This window comes from Sphaerodactylus townsendi, linkage group LG01 (genome assembly GCF_021028975.2).
Source record: "Sphaerodactylus townsendi isolate TG3544 linkage group LG01, MPM_Stown_v2.3, whole genome shotgun sequence".
Lineage (NCBI taxonomy): Eukaryota > Metazoa > Chordata > Lepidosauria > Squamata > Sphaerodactylidae > Sphaerodactylus > Sphaerodactylus townsendi.
The window spans coordinates 135,283,630-135,305,543 of record NC_059425.1 but is presented as its reverse complement, the minus strand read 5'-3'; the positions used below and the strand labels follow the sequence as shown (position 1 = coordinate 135,305,543).

Genomic DNA, 21,914 nt, shown 5'->3' with positions numbered 1-21,914 from the left:
TTAGGTGGTGTCTTAGTGTTTGGAGCAGCAGAAAACAAGCTTGTTCCCTCTTCAACATGACATCCTTTCAAATATTTAAATATGACTATTGTGACACCCCTTAACCTTCTCTTCTCCAGACTAAACATACCTAGTTCCCTAAGCCACTCCTCATAGGGCATGGAACCCAGACCTTTCCCCATTTTGGTCACCCTCCTCTGGACCCATTCCAGTTTGTCAATATCCTTCTTGAATTGTGGTGCCCAGAACTGGACACAGTATTCCAGGTGAGACCTGATGAATGCAGAATAGAGTGGCACTAATACATCCCTCAATCTAGACACTAAAAAACCCCATTGATGCAGCCCAAAATTGCATTGGCTTTCTTGGCTGCCAGATCACACTGCTGACTCATGTCCAATTTGTGGTTTATGAAGACTCCCAGATCCCTTTCACATGTACAGATGTTGCCCACCTTATTTCATTTTTTCTGCCTAAGTGTGGTATCTTGCATTTATCTCTGATGAAATTAATTTTGTTAATTTTGGCCCAGCTCTCTAATCTATGTAGGTCATTTTGAATTCTGACCTGTCCTCTGGGGCATTAGCTACCCCTCCTAATTTGATGTCATCTGCAGATTTGATTAGCATGACCTCTGTTCCATCATCCAAGTCATTGGTAAAAATATTGAATAGCACTGGGCTCACAACAGAACCTTGCAGCACCCCGCTAGTCACTTCTCCCCAGGATGAAGATGAGCCATTGGGGAGCACCCTTTGAGCAGCTCTGATGCAACTAGGCAATCTGATGGGCTTCCTGATCTCCTTCATCAATTCCATCCGGTGGGGATAAATACATGGAAGAAACCTGCAGTATTTCCCCTGCACAAATCAGTTGGACATCATGACCAAGAAAGACGGTTTTTGTTAATGGTCCACTAAAGGTCAAACTCCAGCCTTGGCTAGTAGACCCTACTGTCGAAACCACAGCAAGGAAAAATCTTTACTACAAGAAACATGTTGAACTATTCACAGATGCCAATCCAACCCAACAGGATGGGGATTAGTTCTAGATGGCCATCCAGTGCATAGCTCCTGGTCAACACCGAGCTTCTACTAAATCTACAAATAGTTGTCAATCAAGGACTTTAAGCAAATGTTAACAGGAAGCATGCATACAAACATTTTCACCAAGATATATCTAAACAAGTAGGAGGGATCCAGATTATACTGGCTCCAGGTGGAGGCAAATACTAAACTGGGCAAAAGACAGTTAATACAGGCAGAACATATAAATCAGGGTTGTGGTATGGTCCCTAAAAACTCTGTTTCAGTTCGCTGTGACCAATTCAGACAGCCTATGGTGGATAGATTTGCTTCAGAGACCAACCATCAAGTGGAGAGGTTCTTCTGTAGTTTCTTCCATTTGAGGTTGGAGGCGATTGATGCCCTAACAGAATAACAGCCAAGGGTCTATGTGCAATACCCCCTGCACCAGTTCTACCACAACTGCTTTGGAGAATCAGAACTAGAAGCACAGGTCATTGCTGACCCCACGTTGGCCTTGCTATCCCTGATTTGCCACCTTCAAGGAACTAGCAGTGCTTCCTCCTCTAATTCTACCAATAAAACTATAGACATGTTGAGTCAGGGTCCAGTTTTTTAACCGCAACCTCAATGGTTCATCTCGGCTATTCTTTTTTGATCCTGACATCCCAGTCTGTCTGCCCATCACATTTACATTATTACTGGGAAGGCCTTTCCAGGCGGTAAAAAAACCAAAAACCTTCTGAGATCCAATCTTTCATTAATCTTGATCTTTTTGCAAGAAGTTCATGTGCTCCAAAGGATCTATATTAAATGCAGGTAAAACCATATATAAATTCCAGGTCTGAAAAAGGTGTACTTAAAGGAGGATCAACTGAGAAGTTCTCTTCAGAACCTTGAATATGGGGGTAGGAAAAACTTCAAATAGCTTTCTAGTTACTAATTCATTGATAGCAATGGAATCATAAAATGGACTACTACCTGCTGTTCTTCGTTGAACTGTGTCCTGTGCAGTACTGCCAGAGGATTATTGGATGTACTTGTAAACCATTTTCTCCATAATACACCTCCTGCAGACTCCTCTAAAACACTTGAAACGTCGTATTCTAGGTAGTAGCCTAGCTTTTATGCAAAGCATTTAGTCACCAGACTCACTAACTGGATGAAAAAATAACATTGTGCCATTCTGTCCTTTCTCAGTGAGAAATACACCAAACCAAAAAGACAAAAATTATATGCAGCATTCATTGATCCTAAAATCACCTTTGATTCCATTGACCAAGACCTACTAGGGAATAAATTAACTAAGCAAGGAATTTAAGAAAGATTGCTATACTTATAAAACTCCACACTGCCACTCTTTGTCAAGTTAAGTACTCTTTAGATGGCAAGTTGACAGCCAAAATTCCAATATTTAAAGGAATGAAACAAGGCTGTACATTGGTCCTGTGTTTATTCAGTCTGTTCTTGAACAATCTAGCGCCCACCTTAGCCCAAGTGGATGGTCATCCCCCAAGATTAGGAGTGCGACCTATGCCAATTTTGTTGTACACAGATGACATTGTAATTTTATCAAGAACCAAAATTGGATTTCTAAGTTACATCCATGCTTTCATTTACCATTGTACACAAAACCATCTAACCATAAATTATGAGAGAACTAAAATTATGGTATTTGCCAATGCTTGGCACAAATACATATACAAAAAGATGGTTTTCCAATAGAGCAAGTTAAGCCATTCAAATACTTAAGAGTTCTACTTCAGCTACAATGTTAGTTGGTTTACACATCAAGATAAAATTATAAAAACATCTAAAGAATCCCTTGCAGCTCTGAAACATTTATATCATTTTAACTGTAACAAATTCATTGCAGCTGCACTAAGTTTATAATGCGAAACTTGTTCCTCAAATACTCTATAGCAGGGGTAGGGAACCTTTAACACTCAAAGAGCCATTTGGACCCATTTTCCACGGGAAAAGAAAACACTTGGAGCCGCAAATAATTGTTGACATTTAAAATAAAGATAACACTATATATATATATAGGGTTTTTTTAACCTTTTACTCCGCTCATTCTGAGAAGCGCATGGATGCGCCGCCTGCTGCCTGCCTGCAGCGGCAAGGATGAATGGCGGCTCACCTCGCCGCCGCTGAAAGCACCCGCCCCGCTCCAACGGGGCGGGCGAGAGGGGAAGCCCATGGCGTCGCCCAGCCGCCCGTGGGCAGTTGGTGCGCCCGCCCTGCTGCCTGCAGGGCAGGCAAGGATGGGGCCAGCGGCTCGGCTCATGGAGCCACAGTGCAAGGGCAGAAGAGCCGCATGCGGCTCTCGAGCCGCAGGTTCCCTACCCCTGCTCTATAGAATTCCAATCTGGATTGGTGCCTTCAGTATGAAAACAGAAGGCCTACAATCACTTTTTAAGGCAGATGTTGGGTGTGTCAAATAGTGTACCAAACTCTTTCATGCTTGGAATTAGGTCAACAAAACTTAAAACACAGGCTTAGATATCAACTTTCTGGTATTGGCTAAAGATCCATTTTCACTCTTAACGCACAAACGGTGTTTGATTTGTTGAGAAATACTTATATTTCAATTGGTCGAAAACCATCCAGAATGACTGAGCAACTTGGGAACTGAAATAGGCTCACTCACTGGGTCTGAGGGAAATTACATCTTAAGAACTATAATGCAAAAGATTTGAAGATCATGAGACAAAATGTTGAAGATGCCACCCACAAAATCTGTTCTCCACAATTTTCTGAACTACCATGTTTATACTAAACACAAATGATATTTTTCTTCTCTGGATTCCTACTTATAGATGCGGGCTTTATGCTGGCACTATTTAACATCGCATCTAATGCAACTTATGTAGATACAAATTCCTCCTCATGGATAGGCTGTCTTTCTTTGGCTGCAACACGCCTGACACTCTTTTCCACTAATTATCCAAGTGCAAAAGATTTCCTGATCAACGAGCTCCTGTTGAGTCTTATCAAAAGAGGCTGCAAATATTTAAAAGGAGTCAAGCTAACTCTTCCTGCAGGATATTGATCCAGATACAAGCGCATAAGGTGAAATTTTTTAGAAGCAATGATTCAAATAAATTTCAAATATGAAGAACTCAGTCCTCAGGAAATTTAACTAGTTAAAATGATTTATATTTTACTGGTTCTGGTGGGTTTTCCAATCTGGGGACCACGGCCACACAGCCCAGAAAACCCACCAGAACCAGTTGAATCCAGCCGTGAAAGCCTTCGACAATACATCGATTTATATTTTAGTTGGCTGACGAAAGGTGCCACAACCAATTTTTTTATTTCCAATACAGGCAATTTGTACTTGTACTAGTAACCTATCTACCATCTTATGTCTATAGCAGTGATGGCGAACCTGTGGCACAGGCGCCAGAGGTTGCACTCAGAGCCCTCTCTGTGGGCACGCACATAGTTGCCCCCCCCCCCCCCAACACATCTAGGCTGGTCTGGGCCGCTGGGCTCGATTATTAGCATTAAACCTAAGACCTAGTTTTGGGAAAGCAGTGTAGGTAACCCTGTCAAGCACTGTTAAACCCCATTGATTTTCATGCGAAGAACTAAAGCGTGATCCTCTACCTGGGAGTAAGCTCAGTTGTTGGCAATGGGGCTTGCTTCCGAGTAAACCCTCCTAGGGTTTTGATTCACCCATTGGAAGAGTTGCACAGTTGCTTCAAAGCAAAGCCACCGACTACCACCAAGCTTACTCCCGAGTAACGGAGCCAACTGTTTTTTCTAAACTAAAACCTCAGTATTCAGGTTAAATTGTCGTGTTTGCACTTTGCGATAAATAAGTGGGTTTTGGGTTGCAATTTGGGCACTCGGTCTCAAAAAGGTTCGCCATCACTGGTCTACAGGAAGAGGACTAGCAGCGCACCTATAGAAACACTGAAACTAGACGCTCATTAAAAATGTGCTTCTAAACAGCAGTCATCCTGCCAGCCAGCTTTAGGAAAATCCAGATCTCTGGTTTTTGGAGCTTTTCATTCTAATTTAGTAATGATGATTACATTTAAAATCACTGGATATTTACTTTACTTAGATGCTGGCAAAAATGCCTCCTACATATTAAAAACCAAACAGGTTAGAAGTAAATGTTTTATTCTTTCAATTAAATTCCAGTACTACAAGGGCAGTAAAACAATGATACACTGAAAAATTGCAGCAATAAACATTTGTTAAAGACTGATAGAATAAATAAAAACTACAAAACTGAGAAATTATATAAACCCATTCTTAGCCCTCAAAAAGGTCATGGAATACAGAAACGCCCTCCTTCACTATTTCACAGGCAGTACTGTGGGCTATTTTCTTAAAAGTTGTCCCAAGGATTACATTCTAATTTAACTGTGAATACAGCTTTGCAGTGCACAGTTATGAAAACCACACTAACTTCAGTCAGAAGTGTCATTCTACACATTTATTTACACAACCAGTGAAGGTTTTACTTTCAAACTTATTAACATAAGCCAAATTGTAATGATACAGCAAATGAGACCACTGGTATTAACAGGTAGCAAAGGTCCACATCCAGGTGGTATTGACATCAGGGAGCGCTCCAAAACCAGTTGCTGCATAAGAGTGGTTGCCACTGACAAAAGCTTGAAGTAACCAGTGTATGTGGGGAGAAGGGGGAATATGGCATTGCTGCAAGTCTTTAAAGGACAGCTTGCAACAATAGAACAGGATTTCAGGGCTGCCCACATATGCAGAAAACATGATTCATGAAACATCTGAAAAGAGAAATAAAAATCAAGTCAGGGATATCAGCCGACAATGTAATTGGAAACTGAATACAATTACTAATCAACCCACCTTTATCAACCCACCTATATTAGAGACTAAAGGCAATTCAAAACATTTTTCTTAACACCTGCAAGCTTGACAGGACAATTTTCCCCTTGAAACTGCATTTACATAAAATTATGCAATACTGGCTTGCTGGCAACATTCAGTTACACTCAAGTGTAAAAACGAAATACTTACAACTTGCAGGCTGTTCTCCATATCGTCGCATGATCTGGTCATGCGTGAACTTCACAAATGCGTCATACTGTTCTGTAATCAGAGTAGTCCAAGTGAGTAACCAAAGAAAAATCATACACAGCGTGGTGAATCCTATAAGCTTCTACCAATAGTCTGTTCCAGCTCAAGCTCATCAACAGAAGAGTTCAGGGTATGATGGGAACTGTAGTCCATAACATCTGGAAGGCCGCAAGTTTGACACCTGTACCCCAGAACAAGGCAGCAGAATACAGCGATAGGCTCTAACCAACTATCTACAGCCAGGTTCCCCCAAATGACAACCATGGGTACCACTTGTGCCCATCAGTACCTTCCCTTGGGTGCCTGCCAAACCTTTCAGAAAGTGGGTAGAGCCACTGTAAGACAGGACATGTTACTGAGTGCCCTCTTTCAAACAAACAGGTTTTCCACTGTAGGTTCAGGAAGACCTACAGCATCTGGGCTTTCTTTAGTCAATGTGAGACTCTGGCCGTTTCCGCACAGCCAAATAACAGCGCCCTAGGGACGGAAAAATGCCCTTGCGCATACCATGGGTGGCCCCGCAGGCAGCGCCGATGTTGGGGCTGCCCGCACGGGACCGTGCAAGCAGTCCTGACGTCCCACCGGCTTCATTTAAGCCAGTGGGACGCCGCTGCTGCTGGCTGTGCGGAAACAGCCTTAGTTCCTCCTTCAGGATTTTTTTTCTTCTTAGGTGATGCAAGGGATGAGATATTCTATTTTGGTTTCACCTCTTGTGGCAACCATTTCAAAGAGGCACTCACAAGCCCCTCTCTAAATTCTATAGGTGCCCACACACTTGAAAAATTTGGGGACCACAATCTACAGCGTGCAATTATTTTAAAAATGGCAGAGGAGAGAAGCAGTGGTGTAGTGGTTAAGAGCAGGTGCACTCTAATCTGGAGGACCTGAGTTTTGATTCCCCCCTCTGCCACTTGAGTTGTGGAGGCTTATCTGGGGAATTCAGATTAGCCTGTGCACTCCAACACATGCCAGCTGAGTGACCTTGGGCTAGTCAGAGTTCTTTTGAGCTCTCTCAGCTCCACCGACCCCACGGAGTGGGGAGGGAAAGGAGATTGTAAGTCCCTTTGAGTCTCCTTATAGAAGAGAAGGGGGGGATATAAATCCAACTCTTCTACTTCTATGTTTAGCTGAAAATAAGCCTAAATATGGCTTGCTACAGGTGCTGGTGGAAAGAAAATCTGGCACTCTTGGAAGCACCTGTACTGTTATTGCATGCAAGTGAATAATAGCGGAGTGGCCAGGGCAGTGATATCACTGGCACCAGGCACTGGTAGCCATTCAACAGCTGTGCCCTTAGCCAATACTAGGATAACCTCAATGTTTCTGCTGACAGCTTCAAAAATACTAGATCCAACTCCTCTTGGGTCATGCTCAGCACTCGCATCTGGCTAACCCTGTTTAACTGTACTATGTAGGCAGGGTTCGCACTGTCACAATGTTTGGCAGAGTCTGGTGACATCAGAGTATAATTTGTATAATCTGACACGAAAGTGACACTATAGCAATTAAGGAACAGGTAGGTGAGCAAAAAGACCAGAAGTCAAAACACAACCTCCCTTTTTAAGTCCACTTAATGACAAAGGATTGAACTTTATTAATCCTTACTTTACTGTCTTCCCATACAACAGTAATATTCTCAACACCAAACTCAAGCATGGAAGGAGGAAAATGGGTTCGTGGCCTGTTTAGAAAACTAAGATAGCTGCAATTACTTCCAGGATACCAATCTATGATCTCAAGATTTTATATACTTCCATAATACCTGCAAGTTTTGTGGTCAGGATTTCTTCATACTCTTCACGAATTTTCTCTTCACGTTCTTTGAGTAAACGTTCACAGATCATTCCAACTTGTCTGAGAGTAAAGAGGGGCTGTTCTTTTTTCAGTGGTGATGCTGCCGCAGGTGAAGTACCTTTGAATCAACATTTACAGAGGTAATTCAGACATATCTGGTCAGATACCTGTTCAGTGTACATAACAAACTTCCAGACATTTTGAGAACCTTACATCAGATTGAGCTGTTAAATGTGTAAATATGTAAAAAATGACTATTAGAAACCATTTCTAAGCACCCACAGGTGGACAAACCACAACAGTAGGAGGCTTATGGAATATCCTAGACTGACACCTAAAATCAAGCCAAGTATTCCAACTATCCTACAGCTGAACAAACTAGAGGTAGAACCACCTCTCAAAAGAGAAGATGTATTTTCTTGCAATGTTTCATATATACGACATGGAACAGTAAAACGACATCATCTCATACTTTACACTTCACTTGTGATAGGTACAATGTCCCCTGCCCCAGTAAATTGTCTGTTGTGGGCAATACTAACTGGAAAAGTTCACATTAGGAACTTTTTCTGAAAATTAGTGCTATTGCAGCATTTCCTCCTACCTTCTGCAATAAAAAATGCTTCTTTAATAAAATGTTTTGTGAAGCTCACAGCTGAACGGTCTTAACCATTTGGAACCCAACCACATAAAATTCTGCAGATTGATTCTTTAAAAAAAATCACCTGGCAAAGCTGGTCCAGTCAGGAGAAATGCTTGTGACTGTGCATCAGTAGAACAACAGGGATCTGTCTGCTGAAAGTTTTCTAAGTGTCTCCTCTTCTGCATGCGTTTGTACTCTTGTTTTATATTGTACAGAATTTGTTCTGTAAGAAGGCAGAAACAACAGATTTCTATACTAGTTGTATAGTCTCATTCCAAACTCTTAGCATGCGACATTATTTGGTGACAAAATTCATACAAGTTTCACTACAACAATAGATCACGATTGCACTTATAATGGCTTTCTGAAACACAGAGGGAAATGTTTAGGCATCACATAAAAGTTAAATTTACCTCATAATGTCTTAAAATTCTAAGCACTCTGGCCCCACTCAATTTCCACGAAGGTAGAAGGTGAAGATGTTGCCATTAGTTTCCTCTGCCACACCCCGCCCCCCCAATTAACTGAGGAGAGACACTAGTTATATAGTAGCTTTCCACCACTCTGCATTAGAGGCATATCATTTATGCGGCCTCTGCAGTACTATAAAGCTAAAAGAAACCTTTAAAAATATTAAGAATTTGCCCTTTAATTTTGAAGATGTTTTCACCATCCGGCATATTCCCAATCAACGTTCAAGTCACTTATCTGCAAAAACACCTATGCCCATTGTGGAGAACCTATGGCTCTCCAGATGTTCATGGACTACAATTCCCATCAGCCCCTGCCAGCATGGCCAATTGGCCATGCTGGCAGGGGCTGATGGGAATTGTAGTTCATGAACATCTGGAGAGCCATAGGTTTGCCACCTATGCTGCCCATGCAACACCTGGCTAAATCACTGTGAGTTGTATGAATATTAAACGCTACAACAGGTTTTATTAGACTTAACACCATGCTCCACTCTATACCGTGCCCCAACAAAATATAGAAATGCAGTTATGCATTGTCTGAAGTAAAAGTAGTGTGCTTCCGCTGTAGAAAAAAGTCTACAGAGGTTTCAACTGCATTCTTCTCAGTGGCCCCTGAGGATTCTCCCTTACTAATCAGTTTTTTGAAAATTTGGACTGTCCCCATCCCCAGTCTTCCAAAAGGGCCACCGCAGGAAAAACTGCCTGTGTCTCTGGAATCCCTTGGGCTATCACAGCCGTTTAAACAGTGTTCTGCTTGGAGTCACCTGGGGATTCTTCTCCGCCCATTAGTTTTTCAAAACTCAAACCTTCAAATTTCATCGCTTTTTTCCTGGTCCCCTAAGATGACTACCACCAGATTTTTTTATGGGGGGGGGGGTTTCCTGGTCCCCTAAGATGACTACCACACAGATTTTTTATGGGGGGGGGGGTTAGGGGAGGGGCCATGCCCCACCTGCCCCTGTGGGCAGGGCCATGCCTCCCCAAGCCCTGCTCCAGCCCTCAGTGCTTATTAAAGCAGATTTCCAAGGCCAGGGATGGCAAGACTACCCTGCCCTGCTCACCCCCCCCCCCCCAGCTGGGCTCCCAGCCGGCAGTCTCTTCTGCCCTCCCCTCCAGGCAGAGGCATAGCTAGGGAAAATGGAGCCCAGGGCAAAATCTGAGTTTCAATGGTGTTTTAACTGGGGAGCCCAGATTCTTCTTTTAAATCCACCTTAAAGGGAGAATCTGGGGTCCCCAGTTAAAACAACATTGAAAGTGATTTTGGGGTGGATTCTCCCCCCAACCTGAAAGCATCACTTTCAATGTTTAAACTGGGGATCTCAGATTCTCCCTTTAAATCCATGCCGAAGGGGGTGGGCTTAAAAGGAGAATCTGGGGAAATTTCGGGGGATGCCTGCTGTCAGGGGTGCAATTGTTAAGCTAGCAGCACCAAACTTTCAGGATATCTTTAAGAGACTCTCCTGATGATACCACCCAGCTTTGGTGAAGTTTGGTTCAGGAGGTCCAAAGTTATGGATCCTCAAAGGTGTAGCCTCCATTTCCTATTAGCTTCCATTGAAAACAATGGGGGATGGGGCATCCCCTTTGGGAGTTCATAACTTTGGACCCCCTGAACCAAACTTCACCAAACCTGGGTGGTATAATCTGGAGAGTCTCCCAACAAATCTCTGAAATCTTGGTGCTGGTCGCCTAAAATGCGCCCCCTGCAGGCCAAAAACCGGAAAAACATTTTTTAAAATACAAAAAACCCACAAAAGGAGGGCAGAGCTTCAGACATGTAAGTGGGGGTTGAACCCAAGAACCCCCCCATACCTACGTCCTTGACTACCACGTCCTTTCAAAACACAGAAGGTCCAGTAAGTGGCTGTGGCATAATTCAACACTGAGATTCTATCTTTCTGTGAGATGAGATATAGTAGAACACACTTTGCTCCACGTAATATAATGCAGATTTGAAACACTGCATATGTAACTGGCTTAATCATACGTCATTTGTGTTATTGCTCTCTGCTCCACCCTCAGCTTAACAATGATATTTTCAAATATGCTGCCTACTTGGACGTTTATCTGCAACCACAAATACCTGTGGCATTCCTTGCAGATTTGAATTATCTTCTATCCCAACTAGCAAAGAAATAAAGCAGTCAGCATAGTATAAGACTGGTTTCACATGGGAGAATGCTGGTTAGATGCTGGACTGGTTGCATGATTCTTTCTCTGGATGGAGTAAGAGTGAGAAGATACAACTAAATATCTGCTGGAGCACATTGTTAGCTTGTCACTGGGAATAGGTAATTGTCTTTACAGTTTGACTTTAGCAGACAATTCCACAGCCACTCAAAAATATATTCCTAGTTAACCCAACTCTTTTATAAGAAGGAAATGAAGCAACCAGGACCATTTTTCAAAACTTCTCTACCTCTTCCTCAAACATCTCCAACTCCAAACAGTCTTGACATGTGCCAGGACCATTTTTCAAAATGCTTATCCAGCATTCTGAAAACACTAGTAAAAATGTTTTTTTTTTTTTTTTGGGGGGGGGGGGGGAAAGAACCTACAGAGAATGTCTTTCACACACCTCAAAATACTCCGGATGCTCCAATATAAAATCTAATCTTTATACAAATAATTATCTGAAACAATCTTATTTCATAGACAATGTGTGGGGAATAAGGTACAGCTCAAAAGACTTGAGCCCCATGGTACAGAGTGGTAAGCTGCGGTACTACACTCAAAAGCTCTGCTCACAACCTTGAGTTCAATCCCAATGGAAGTCGGTTTCAAGGAGCCAACTCAAGGTTGACTCAGCCTTCCATCCTTCTGAGGCCAGTAAAATGAGTATCCAGTTTGTTGGAGGTAAAGTACAGATGACTGGGGAAGGTGATGGAAAACCACCCTGTAACCATATTCTGCCTAGTAAATGTTGGGATGTGATGTTAGGGTTTGTAAGGTAGTCTACTTTTACCAAAAGAATTAAATTCCTTTCTAGAATATAAAGGAATTTTGAATGATTTAAACCATCAGGTCCCAGCAACCTATGTACATGATCCCATTTTTTACCTTTTAGAGAAAGGTCTTTTACATTAACATTTATTTTTCATGAAAATGTTGATAGCCATTTAAAAATACTTTTGTTAGCCAATCAAAAACCATTTTTCTCTAAAAAGTCAGTTTTCGTCCATCTTCACCTATTACTAGGGCTCTGCATCCAGATAAACCTGAACTGGGGAAGAAAAGAGGGAGGGGCAGAATGGCTATTTGGGCAGAACCAAATAGTGTCACAGCACAGTCAGAACAGCATTTGGCTCAGCTGATCCCTGCGCACAGCTCTGGATTCTGGCATTTTTTGGGTTTGGCTTTGGAAGATTCAGGGGTTTGGCTTTTTTTAAAAAAAAAATCAATATATTTTAAAGACAATCCCCAAAAATACCTCCCACCAAAAGTGGTGCTCATATCTGTCACAAAGTCTTGGCTATTATAGCTGACATGCTCTCATACTGCTAATACTATACCTTAAGTTTGAATCAATTATATCACAAGATTACTGGCAGCAACTGAATTTAAGCACTGATTTTTCAGTTTTTGGTGGAAAATTGTTGTTTGCGTTAAACATGGAACTCAAGATCTGTTCAATTTAAGCAAGATATTGCCAAAATGAGAAGGAACCCACCCACCCCCACCATCCCAGATCCAAACCTCCCCATCTGATACTGAGTAGACACTCAATGCAAACAGAAATCCCTGTTTTACCATGCTCCCAACTCAAGAGACACTCCACATAAAAAGGTACATGTTGATATGCAGATTCTGTGATGACCAGAATCGGTGCAAAACCAGGGCTGTTGGAGATACTTGGCTGTATCGCAACAGATAAAAATGATGCAAGCCCACCCATGCAACCACGAAGTTTATGCTCAAAGCAATCTTATAGATCTTCCCTTCTATAAAAACATCCATCCAGCATGTTAGAACTTTTAAGTTGTCTTTAACAGCTAAACCTTTAAAGGGGGAGGGTGACATGGCTCGCCTGTCTCAAGAATTCTGCCTCTGAGAAGCAATTAGTTTATTTATTTATTATTAAATTTGATATACCACCCACCTCTGAAGGGCTCTGGGCGGTGTACAGAAGATAAAATGTCAATAAAGCCATATAATACAATTTAATAATTAAACCCAAAAATAAAAATACACAACATTTCAACAAAAAAGAATTAAACAGATGACAACTTAGAGAAGACCTTACACCCCCTTGGGAGGGGACTGGACATAACAATCATAATAACCAGTCATGATGATATAAAGAGAATGGGGGGGGGGGGGGGCACATCAATGACCAGCCTTCCCAAAATCCTGGTAGAACAACTGCATTTTGTAGGCTCTGCAGAACTGTTCAAGGTCCTGCAGGGCCCTGATGGCCTTAGGGGGGAGTGTTCTACCAGGCAGGGGCCATGGCTGCAAAGGCTAGTCGCATCATTGAGGGGCAGGGGACCACCAGTAAATTTGCCTCTGCAGAGCACAGGGGGGAGAGACTGTCCCTAAGGTATGAGGGCTGCAGGCCACGAAGGGCCATGAAGGTCAAAAAGCAAGACCTTGAAGGTGATCAGGTATTCCACCAGGAGCCACTGCAGTTGATGCAGCACAAGGGAGATATGCTCCTTAAAAGAACCTCCTGTGAGAAGCTGCGCCGCCACATGCTGGACCAGTTTGTTTCTGGATCAGCCGCAAGGGTAGGCCCACATAGAGCGAGTTATATTAGTCTAATCTGGAGATGACTGTGGCATGGATCACTTTGGCCAGATCAGCTTGGGAGAGATAGTGGGTCTGGTGAAGATGGAAGAAAGCCACCTGGATGTACAGGCCACCTGTGTCTCCATAGAAAGAGAAGAATTCAGTTAGACACTCCCCCCACCCCAAGCTCCAGGTCGAAGAGGTCGGTATTACAGTGACCCCCTGCAGCACCGGTGGCTGGAAACCCCCAGCTCCCCCTTCGCAACGGAACCATAGGATCTCTATCTTCAATGGATTTAGTTTTAACCTGCTGTTTCAACCAACCAGTGACCGCCTCCAGACAGTGCTGCAAAGCGACAGGAGCAGCGACGCCCCTGTTCTATCAACAGAATGAGCCGAGTGTCATCAGCATACTGATAGCAGACCAGCCCAAAACTCTGCACCAGGTGAGCAAGGGGTCGCATATAGATGTTAAATAATAATGGGGATAACAGGGTCCCCTGAGGAACACCACAATGTAGTGAGCATCTCTGGGAGACCCTATCCCCACATCACACTTGCTGACTCTGATCCCAGAGAAACGAGGCAATCCATCATAAGACAGTATCCCGCACCCCAGATAAGGCCAGGCGGTGGGTCAAAAGATCGTGGTCAACCACATCAAATGCTGTGGTAAGATCAAATAATACCAGCAGGCCCAATGCAGCTTGGTCAAGCTGCTTGCGGAGTGTATCTGTGACAGCAGTGAGGACGGTCTCTGTTCCATGCCCAGCACGGAAGCCAGACTGGAAGGGATCGAGTGCTGATGTGTCCTCCAGAAAGCCCTGAAGCTGCTCCAACAACACTCTCTCAATTACCTTCCCCAGAAACATAGTTGTTACTATGAGGTCTAATACAAAGAGCTGCCATCTTGCTTCCTCTGAACCCCTAAGGATTTTCCTATTCCAGAGCAAGCAGAACAAGAAAATCACCAAGCAAAACTCCTGATAATTATGATTACATTCCAACTTCCATATTGGTTCAATGAATCTGTGACCTCTATTGACTAATAAAATATGGTGCAAACAATAATTATTGTTTATCATTTCAATAAGGGTGACACACCACTTCCATTCCAAATGATGGCAATTACTTTGTCACCTCTAATTTCAGCCTGTGCTTGAACGAGTAATAGTTAAAATTAAAGACCTGGCATTTCCAAGGTAGCTGCAATGTCATCCATTATTTATTATCCCTGAATAGTTTCACCAAGTAGCATCTGGACACATGGCAGTGAGATGTGACTCTAGTCATTCAGGCGCTCCACACGTTCATGGACTACAATTCCCATCAGCCCCTGCCAGCATGGCCAATTTGCCATGCTGGCAGGGGCTGATGGGAATTGTAGTCCATGAGTGCCTTAGGTTCGCCACCACGGGTATAGATCATTGGCAACTGGAAAAACTAGCAAGTTGGTCATACCAGTGAAACCACTACTTTTGTCTAGTTTTTGGCTGGGGTAAAGAAAAATGCAATCATACTAAAAAATAAATGGTTCCATGTTGAACATGGGTTAGAAATTCAGATATAGAGATGTGTGTAATGGGAGAGTATAAACTACATATATATGATTAAGCCTTTTGCAAAGGGCAATTGACCTGAAGTTCACTGCTTTCCCCTGTTATTTCAAGTCATTTTCAAAAACATTTCCCTCCTACTTTTTACCCTAGAAATCCAAATCTACTCGCTATCAATCATTGTGTTTAAATTTACAGTTTGAAATACAGGAACTTGTACATTTAATACAGTGCACAGCCACTTGGAACACAGTTCCTTTGAACACGTGAGAGGAGGCCAAGGTACATTATTTGCTCAAATCGTACAACTTTAGGATACTGCAGAAAGCTTCAAACATGTCAGGAACAATTCTAAAAAATGGTAGGAGAATCTGTGAACTTGCTCCACTGAAAAAGACTGTTTGGAGGGGATATACTTCTACATGTGCTTTGAGACCGTAATGGCTCATTCTCATATTCATTTGGCACTATTCTCTCACAAGCATACTATTTCTTCTTCCTTTGCAAAACTGACCTCACTTTAATATTTCAGTGGAAAAGAGTACAGATCCTCATACTCTCCCTTCCTCAGCTGCAATCGGAGACTGCCACAGTGGGAGACAAAATGCCATGCTCTGTGGACGGAAATCCACCCACAGAAATTTTATGTAGAGTTCAAGTCTAATTCTAGAAACTTTTGCTCATTCTTGAAAAATGCTGTGCTGTTTCAATAAGTATAACTACTAAAACAAAAATATATACTGAAGATCTGAGAGTATCTTTTATGCTGCTAGTGACCTGTATAACTGTATTGATGGCCCATAGGTGTTCATTTCAGTTTGCAGCGATTGAATTTACAGCACTGCTTTTAAGTTTTTTTGGATTTACTTGGAACTTCATGTAAAATGATGATCGATCTCAATGTTGCTTAACTTGAGAAACTAAGAGTCAGTTTGAGACTTGGGAGAGTGCATAATTCAAATCAATATTTTATATTAAACATACTTGATATTTGTAAAGAAATGCTGCTGGTGAAGCAGCAAAGAAATACATATTACATCATAAAAACTTTATGTTTAGACAGCTTCTGTATTGCTTTTGATAGTCTTGATGCTGACCTAATTTTCTTTATTTCCTGTTTACCTGTTCACATTTGAAAAAAATTATGCATCATAAAACTTGTAAGCCAGAAATTTACCTACAATTCATAGTGCATTTTTGTGGTCACAGCTCAAATAAAAAATGCTTTCCCCATTTTCCATCTCAACTATCAAATTATTGTAAATTTACAAACAGACATAAGTATGCTAGACTTCTATAGCATTCCTGTACGGTTTATAGGCCTACAAATAAAAATTAGTTAATAAAAACAAAATCTCAAGTCATTCAAAGTCTCTGATAATAGATTTCTGCAAAGATTGCATATTAGGGCTTAGTTCTAGCTGAGATGGCAAACCTGTCTGGGCTATGCTGGCTCAGACTCCCAACTCTCTCCCCCACCCCCACCCCATATCTGCATAGGTGTCAGGGAGAAGACATGGCTAGAATTTTATACACACACAAAAATACTGACATAATTGTAGCTTATATGTGAACAAAATCCCCTGTCCTTTGATGGCATACTGAAGGGAAAAAAAACCTAGTCTTGAATTTGAGTAAACACTGTAATATCAAACGCTATCAAAAAGCTATTATGACAGCACTGGGCCAAGCCTTGCATCATCCCTAAAGAACTGTGTATTTCACACAAAGAAACCAATGTTATTGGACATTGAACAATGCACATAAACACATGAATTAACCTTTAACATTTCCTAAATATTTAGTCTGTCATTAGACAGTTTCTGGGGTTTCTTGAATACATTTTAGGCCTCACCTGCCATGCTTTAATTTATTGACTATTTAAACAAGACAGAAAGTAAAATGTTTACAAGATTTCGGCACAAATGGCCAGTAATCCAAAAGCCATCAAATAGCCCCAGTTTTCTTGTGGCATATTTAACAGTTTGGTGTTCAATAACAGTTTTATCAGACTGTTCAAATTGTTGCTAAAATTTACTCAGCAGGTCCATATTATCAAGATTTCCTTTGAAAAAACTTGGCTACTTCGGATGGCCTTTTTAACTGAGTTTAAAGCAGATTCTGCTTTGTCTGGATTTATTTTTTTTGCACTACAATATTAGCATTTTTGCAATGAATAAAAACTTCAACATGTTCCAGTGACGTAAGTTCACCTTATTTTACTATATAATAATTACACTGGAAACCCATCACATCTTTCAGTAATTGTGCACTAAGAGCCTCATCTCCCCAGGAAACACGCCTACCCACCCATGCCTCCATGATCTGCAGATCAAATCAATGACTCAGTTTTTCAACTCACATCCATACAAAGTACTCACAGTACAGATGTGACTTCTTCTCAGACAACCATTTCAATAACTCAGCTTTTCTTCCTCATGCTAACAATGCACAGCTGTTTTATTCGCATACTATCATCCTGGAGCCACACAATATGCTCCAACCCCTCTGGCAGAATTTAATAATGAGAAAGATGTTTAGGGGTTGATACACCCTCCTCATTTTATACCATTGTTGATTTTCATAGTATTGTGTCACTGTTAAAAGAAGACACTGAAGGTTTGATCTCAAGCTATGGTATCAAACATTTCAAAAGGGAGTCTAGCCTCAAAGGTAATAATTTCCAGGCACTGTGACTAGTCAAACTTCAAATTAGACTCAGCATTCCACAAAAAATTTAGTAAGATATAGGATCAAAGGATCAATTCAAACAACCGTTTGCCATGGGACAACTACAACCATTTTGTAGAAGACCAATTGTAGAAAACTACTAGAAACAGATTTCTTACCACCTAAGGAAGAGAAACTAACTATAAAAGCTACACTGCCTACCATAAATAATCATGACAAGTAAATTAAAGACCACAATCATCAGCCTAAATTCAACTGAAGGTAACAACCAATGTGCAATTAATAAACTTAAATCTAGAACAGTGAAAACAACAGAAAGGAATTATTACTCTCAAATCGAAAAGGATTAGGAATATTTAACATATCTAAGACTCCAGCTGAGACCTATCACAATCAACTGGGCTGCAGACTGGTCAGAGAAATGCCAAAAGCGTTTGTACACCAGGCAAGGATACCAACACCAGAGGTTGCTACGTGTGTCCTGGGAAACGATCCCCTGATTTGTCCTTCACTGTTAACATTAAAAAAATGTTCCCTCCTCTTAATGGACGAGCGTTAAAACCACTGAAGGCGCAAACAATATACGCCCTAATCAAGACACAACGGGTTTTGTTTTTGCAGGGCCGACCTCTGAGGGTAATGTGGAAGATCTGTGCGTGTATGTGGTGGAAGGGGGGGGGGTTCTTTTGTTGTCGAGCCGGCTCCTGCCATTGCCCAAGCAGCCCACCGTGCGTGATTGATGGCAGACCCCGCTCCGCTCCGCACCCACCCTCCCCTCCCCCGGCGTGGAGTTGTAGGAGGTGGCGGCGACGCGGCCGTCTGGGCTTAGGCGAGGTACTCACGCCCCTGAGCTCATGGCTGCAACAAATCGATCGCCTGTACCGGGGAGGAAGAGAGATAAGAGCATAAAATCGGGGGGGGGGAGGGAGGAGAGAACGAGACGCCGGGCAGGCAAGACACCCACTTCCTCGGAGGCGACCATTTCTCCAGTTCCTCTTTCTCTCTTCCTCCCCCCCTCCCGCCCTCTTTCTCTGGGGGAGGGAGGGGAGAAGGTGCGGCCGAGCCCCAGAGATCCCCCTTTCCCAAAGGCAGAGAAAGAAACGAGTCAGGCGGCCTCCGCCCGCCCCCCTCCTCACCCGTCTACCGGCTCAGCCCCATTATCAGCCCCCTTCAGCGGCCTCTCCCGGAGCTGCCGCTTCCCCGCCCCCACCGCGGCGAGGCGGCCATTTCCATTGTGCCGACTCGGAGGCGAAGGCCAACCCAGGCGGGGGGGGGGGGGAGGCCAGGGGCGAAGGGAGGAGGAGGAGGAGGGGAAGGCGGTGGCCGCCGCCGCCGTCCTCTCCCCCCCGCACCCCCGACCAGGCTTCGGCCCCAGCCGCCTTCCTCCTCCTCTCCCCCCTTTTGCCGGCTCCTCCATGTCCGGCCCCGCCCCAGCGCCCCTCCGGCTTCCCCCTACCTGTGGTGAGGCGGGTGGACACTTCCCCGAAGGGCGACGGCTCCATGCGCAGGTACTTCTGCGGCGACGAGGCGAAGGAGGCCGCCGAGGAGGAGGAGGCCGCTGCCGCCGAAGCGGACAATGGGGCGCAGCGCCGCCGCTTCGGCGAGGCCGGGCTCAGCAGCGGGTCGAACTCCAGAGTCCGTTTCAAGGTGGCTCCGCAGGCCATGGCCGAGCCGGGCGAGAGCCGGGAGGGAGGAAGAGGAGGGCGGCCGGGGAAGGGGAGGGGGCGGAGGAGGCGGCTCGGCCTTCCCCACCAAGAGACCGGCCGGGAGGTCTGACCGAGGGCCGGGGAAAGGGCGTCGCTTCAGTCGCCGGCGCGCCGCGTCAGGCTCAGGGGGGGGCTCCCGTTGCGCCTCGGCTTTCTTCTCGCCGGCCTCCAGGGAGCGGCCCGGAGCTCCTGCCCCGGCTGGCTTCTGGGGTTCTGCCCGCGGCAAATCCTCCCCGGGCCGAATCCGGGAGGGTGTCTGGGTCGGTGGGGCGGCTGGATGGCAGGCTACCCGGCCCGGGGCCGCCGATGACAACCGATGGCGTTGACGGCCGCTGCGCCCCGTCTCTCTGTGACTCTTCCACACCAGCAATATGGCGTCAATAACAACGCCGCTGATTCAAAAAGCAGCCCTCGCCAACGCGCTTGCGCAGCACGGGGGTGGTGGCTGCCGCAAGAGGTCCTGGGAGTTGTGGTGTGTTCGTCCCTATGGGGTGACGGCACGTATAAAGGGGCCTGAGGGGAGCGTGAAACCACACTTCCCGACATGCATCGCGCGGAAGACCTGACTTCCGAGATAGTATTTAAATCCCTACAACCGGGTTTGCGCTGTAGGTATGCCAGTTAAACGGGGTGCAGGAATGATTATTTGACTGCTATCGTAGCCTGGGAGTTAAGTAAGGAAAAATGAGCTGTCGTTTGTGGAAAGTGTGAATACTAATAAGTATTCTGTGGCGCTAAGGGAAGAGTTGTTTATGTTTCGTTGGATCTGAAAAACAGATTATGAGGAGTTATAAATGAATGACGGAGGGATGACTTCTAGATTTATACTCTAGAATTAGGCCAGATAGATGTAGGAATATTTTTTGGCAGAATCTCTGACTTTCCCTGTAGTAAAAAGCAAATAGAATACTTCTGAATGGTGTTATTGCTATGGATTGTATTCCCTATTTTGGTAAATTATCTTACACAACATGAAATGTATACCTTTTAATGTATACCTTTTAAATACTGTACATGTTAAATAAATGTGTTGATGTGACCAAATGAATGCTTAAGTTCTAAAAATTTTGTAGGTACCACAGTAGTTTGCTGATATTCCATTATGATTATGTTTTTCAGAATATCTTTGATCAAAGCCACAAAACTGCAGTTTTAAGTTTGCAATGTTTTGCACTGCAATTCTAAAAGTATTTTTTCAGGAGTAATCCTTTCTGAGGACACTTTAATAGGACCTTCTTGATTTTAACCTTTTAACATTTAAAGCAATTAATGTACCCTATTTCACTGATCCCTTATAAGGAAGTATGCAGAATAATCCCAGTGTCACCTAGGGCAGAAAGGATGAATCTGAAAGAGATTTGCCCTAATGAAAGTGAGTACATTCACGGTAGGTGTGAGGTCTAAAGGGCAGGGGAAGGGGCGGGGTCTTATTCACCACCCAATACTATTCTGGTATAATTTTCTACCTTTGTTGGATAAAAAGGCAGGATGGAAATTTTGTCAAAAATAAAGGTACTAATAGTGAAAAGTTATGCAGCAGCATATAGGGAAAAGATTTTTACCATAAATGTTGTTTTTATTATTATTTATTAAATTTGTATCCTGCCCTCCCCGACCAAGGTATTTGGTTAAGTCACAATGGGGAAAAAAGTTGAGTGATCTAAATACAGGTTACTGTAACTGATCAAACAGAAACACAAATCCAGCACCATTTGTTGAGGCCAATAGTGTTCCACGTTCTGAATTTTGCATGATGACCCCAACAGCAGGGAACTAAGAAGCAGCCATTTAGCTATGCAGCAATTCTAACTAGAGTTATTGTGAGCGAATAAAGAATGACTTGAGAGGGGATTCACTTCAGACCAGCTAAGGGCTGTTGTTTATGCAAGGACAGTTCAGGATGCAAGAAGTAAACCTAATGCAAGGTTGCTGTCATTCATTCAGTAGCCAGTTGACATGGGTAACAGGATGAGGGGTTCAAATGATCCTCCAAGCAAAATGTAGTGCAAGACCAGGTTTTTTTTCCACAGCTATGCCATAAAAAAGAGGGTGGTCTTAACATTCTCTTGCAAAGTACCACTTCATTCAATAACAAAACAGAAATTTGCATATAACATTTTTAATGTGGTTATCTTACATTCAAAGCAATCTTCCTTTCAACTAAATATAGTAGAATATTTGTTCAAATGCATTGGAAATTCTTATTATGAAAATAT

The 21,914-nt window shown here is 43.3% G+C and overlaps 1 protein-coding gene across 1 annotated transcript; it reads right to left on the bottom strand.

The window, feature by feature from the left end:
• Positions 1 to 5,145: 5,145 nt before the first annotated feature.
• On the bottom strand, positions 5,146 to 20,110 carry AKIRIN2 (akirin 2). The gene is made up of 5 exons (XM_048494695.1): positions 19,449 to 20,110; positions 8,627 to 8,767; positions 7,870 to 8,019; positions 6,048 to 6,119; positions 5,146 to 5,794 (listed from the first exon to the last, which is right to left on the bottom strand). Exons 1-5 carry the CDS (start codon positions 19,654 to 19,656, stop codon positions 5,784 to 5,786), a joined length of 582 nt encoding a protein of 193 aa, XP_048350652.1. The 5' UTR covers positions 19,657 to 20,110; the 3' UTR covers positions 5,146 to 5,783.
• Between the last annotated feature and the right edge of the window lie 1,804 nt (positions 20,111 to 21,914).

What these genes read in the sequence shown, in the direction of transcription:
- AKIRIN2 (XM_048494695.1), bottom strand. Translation starts at nt 19,656, where the DNA reads ATGGCCTGCGGAGCCACCTTGAAACGGACTCTGGAGTTCGACCCGCTG. An exon ending in GTCCACCCGCCTCACCACAG is followed by an intron (nt 8,768 to 19,448) that starts GTAGGGGGAAGC and finishes GCCTTCTTACAG; the next exon opens with AACAAATTCTGTACAATATA. An exon ending in GACTGGACCAGCTTTGCCAG is followed by an intron (nt 8,020 to 8,626) that starts GTGATTTTTTTT and finishes GTTGATTCAAAG; the next exon opens with GTACTTCACCTGCGGCAGCA.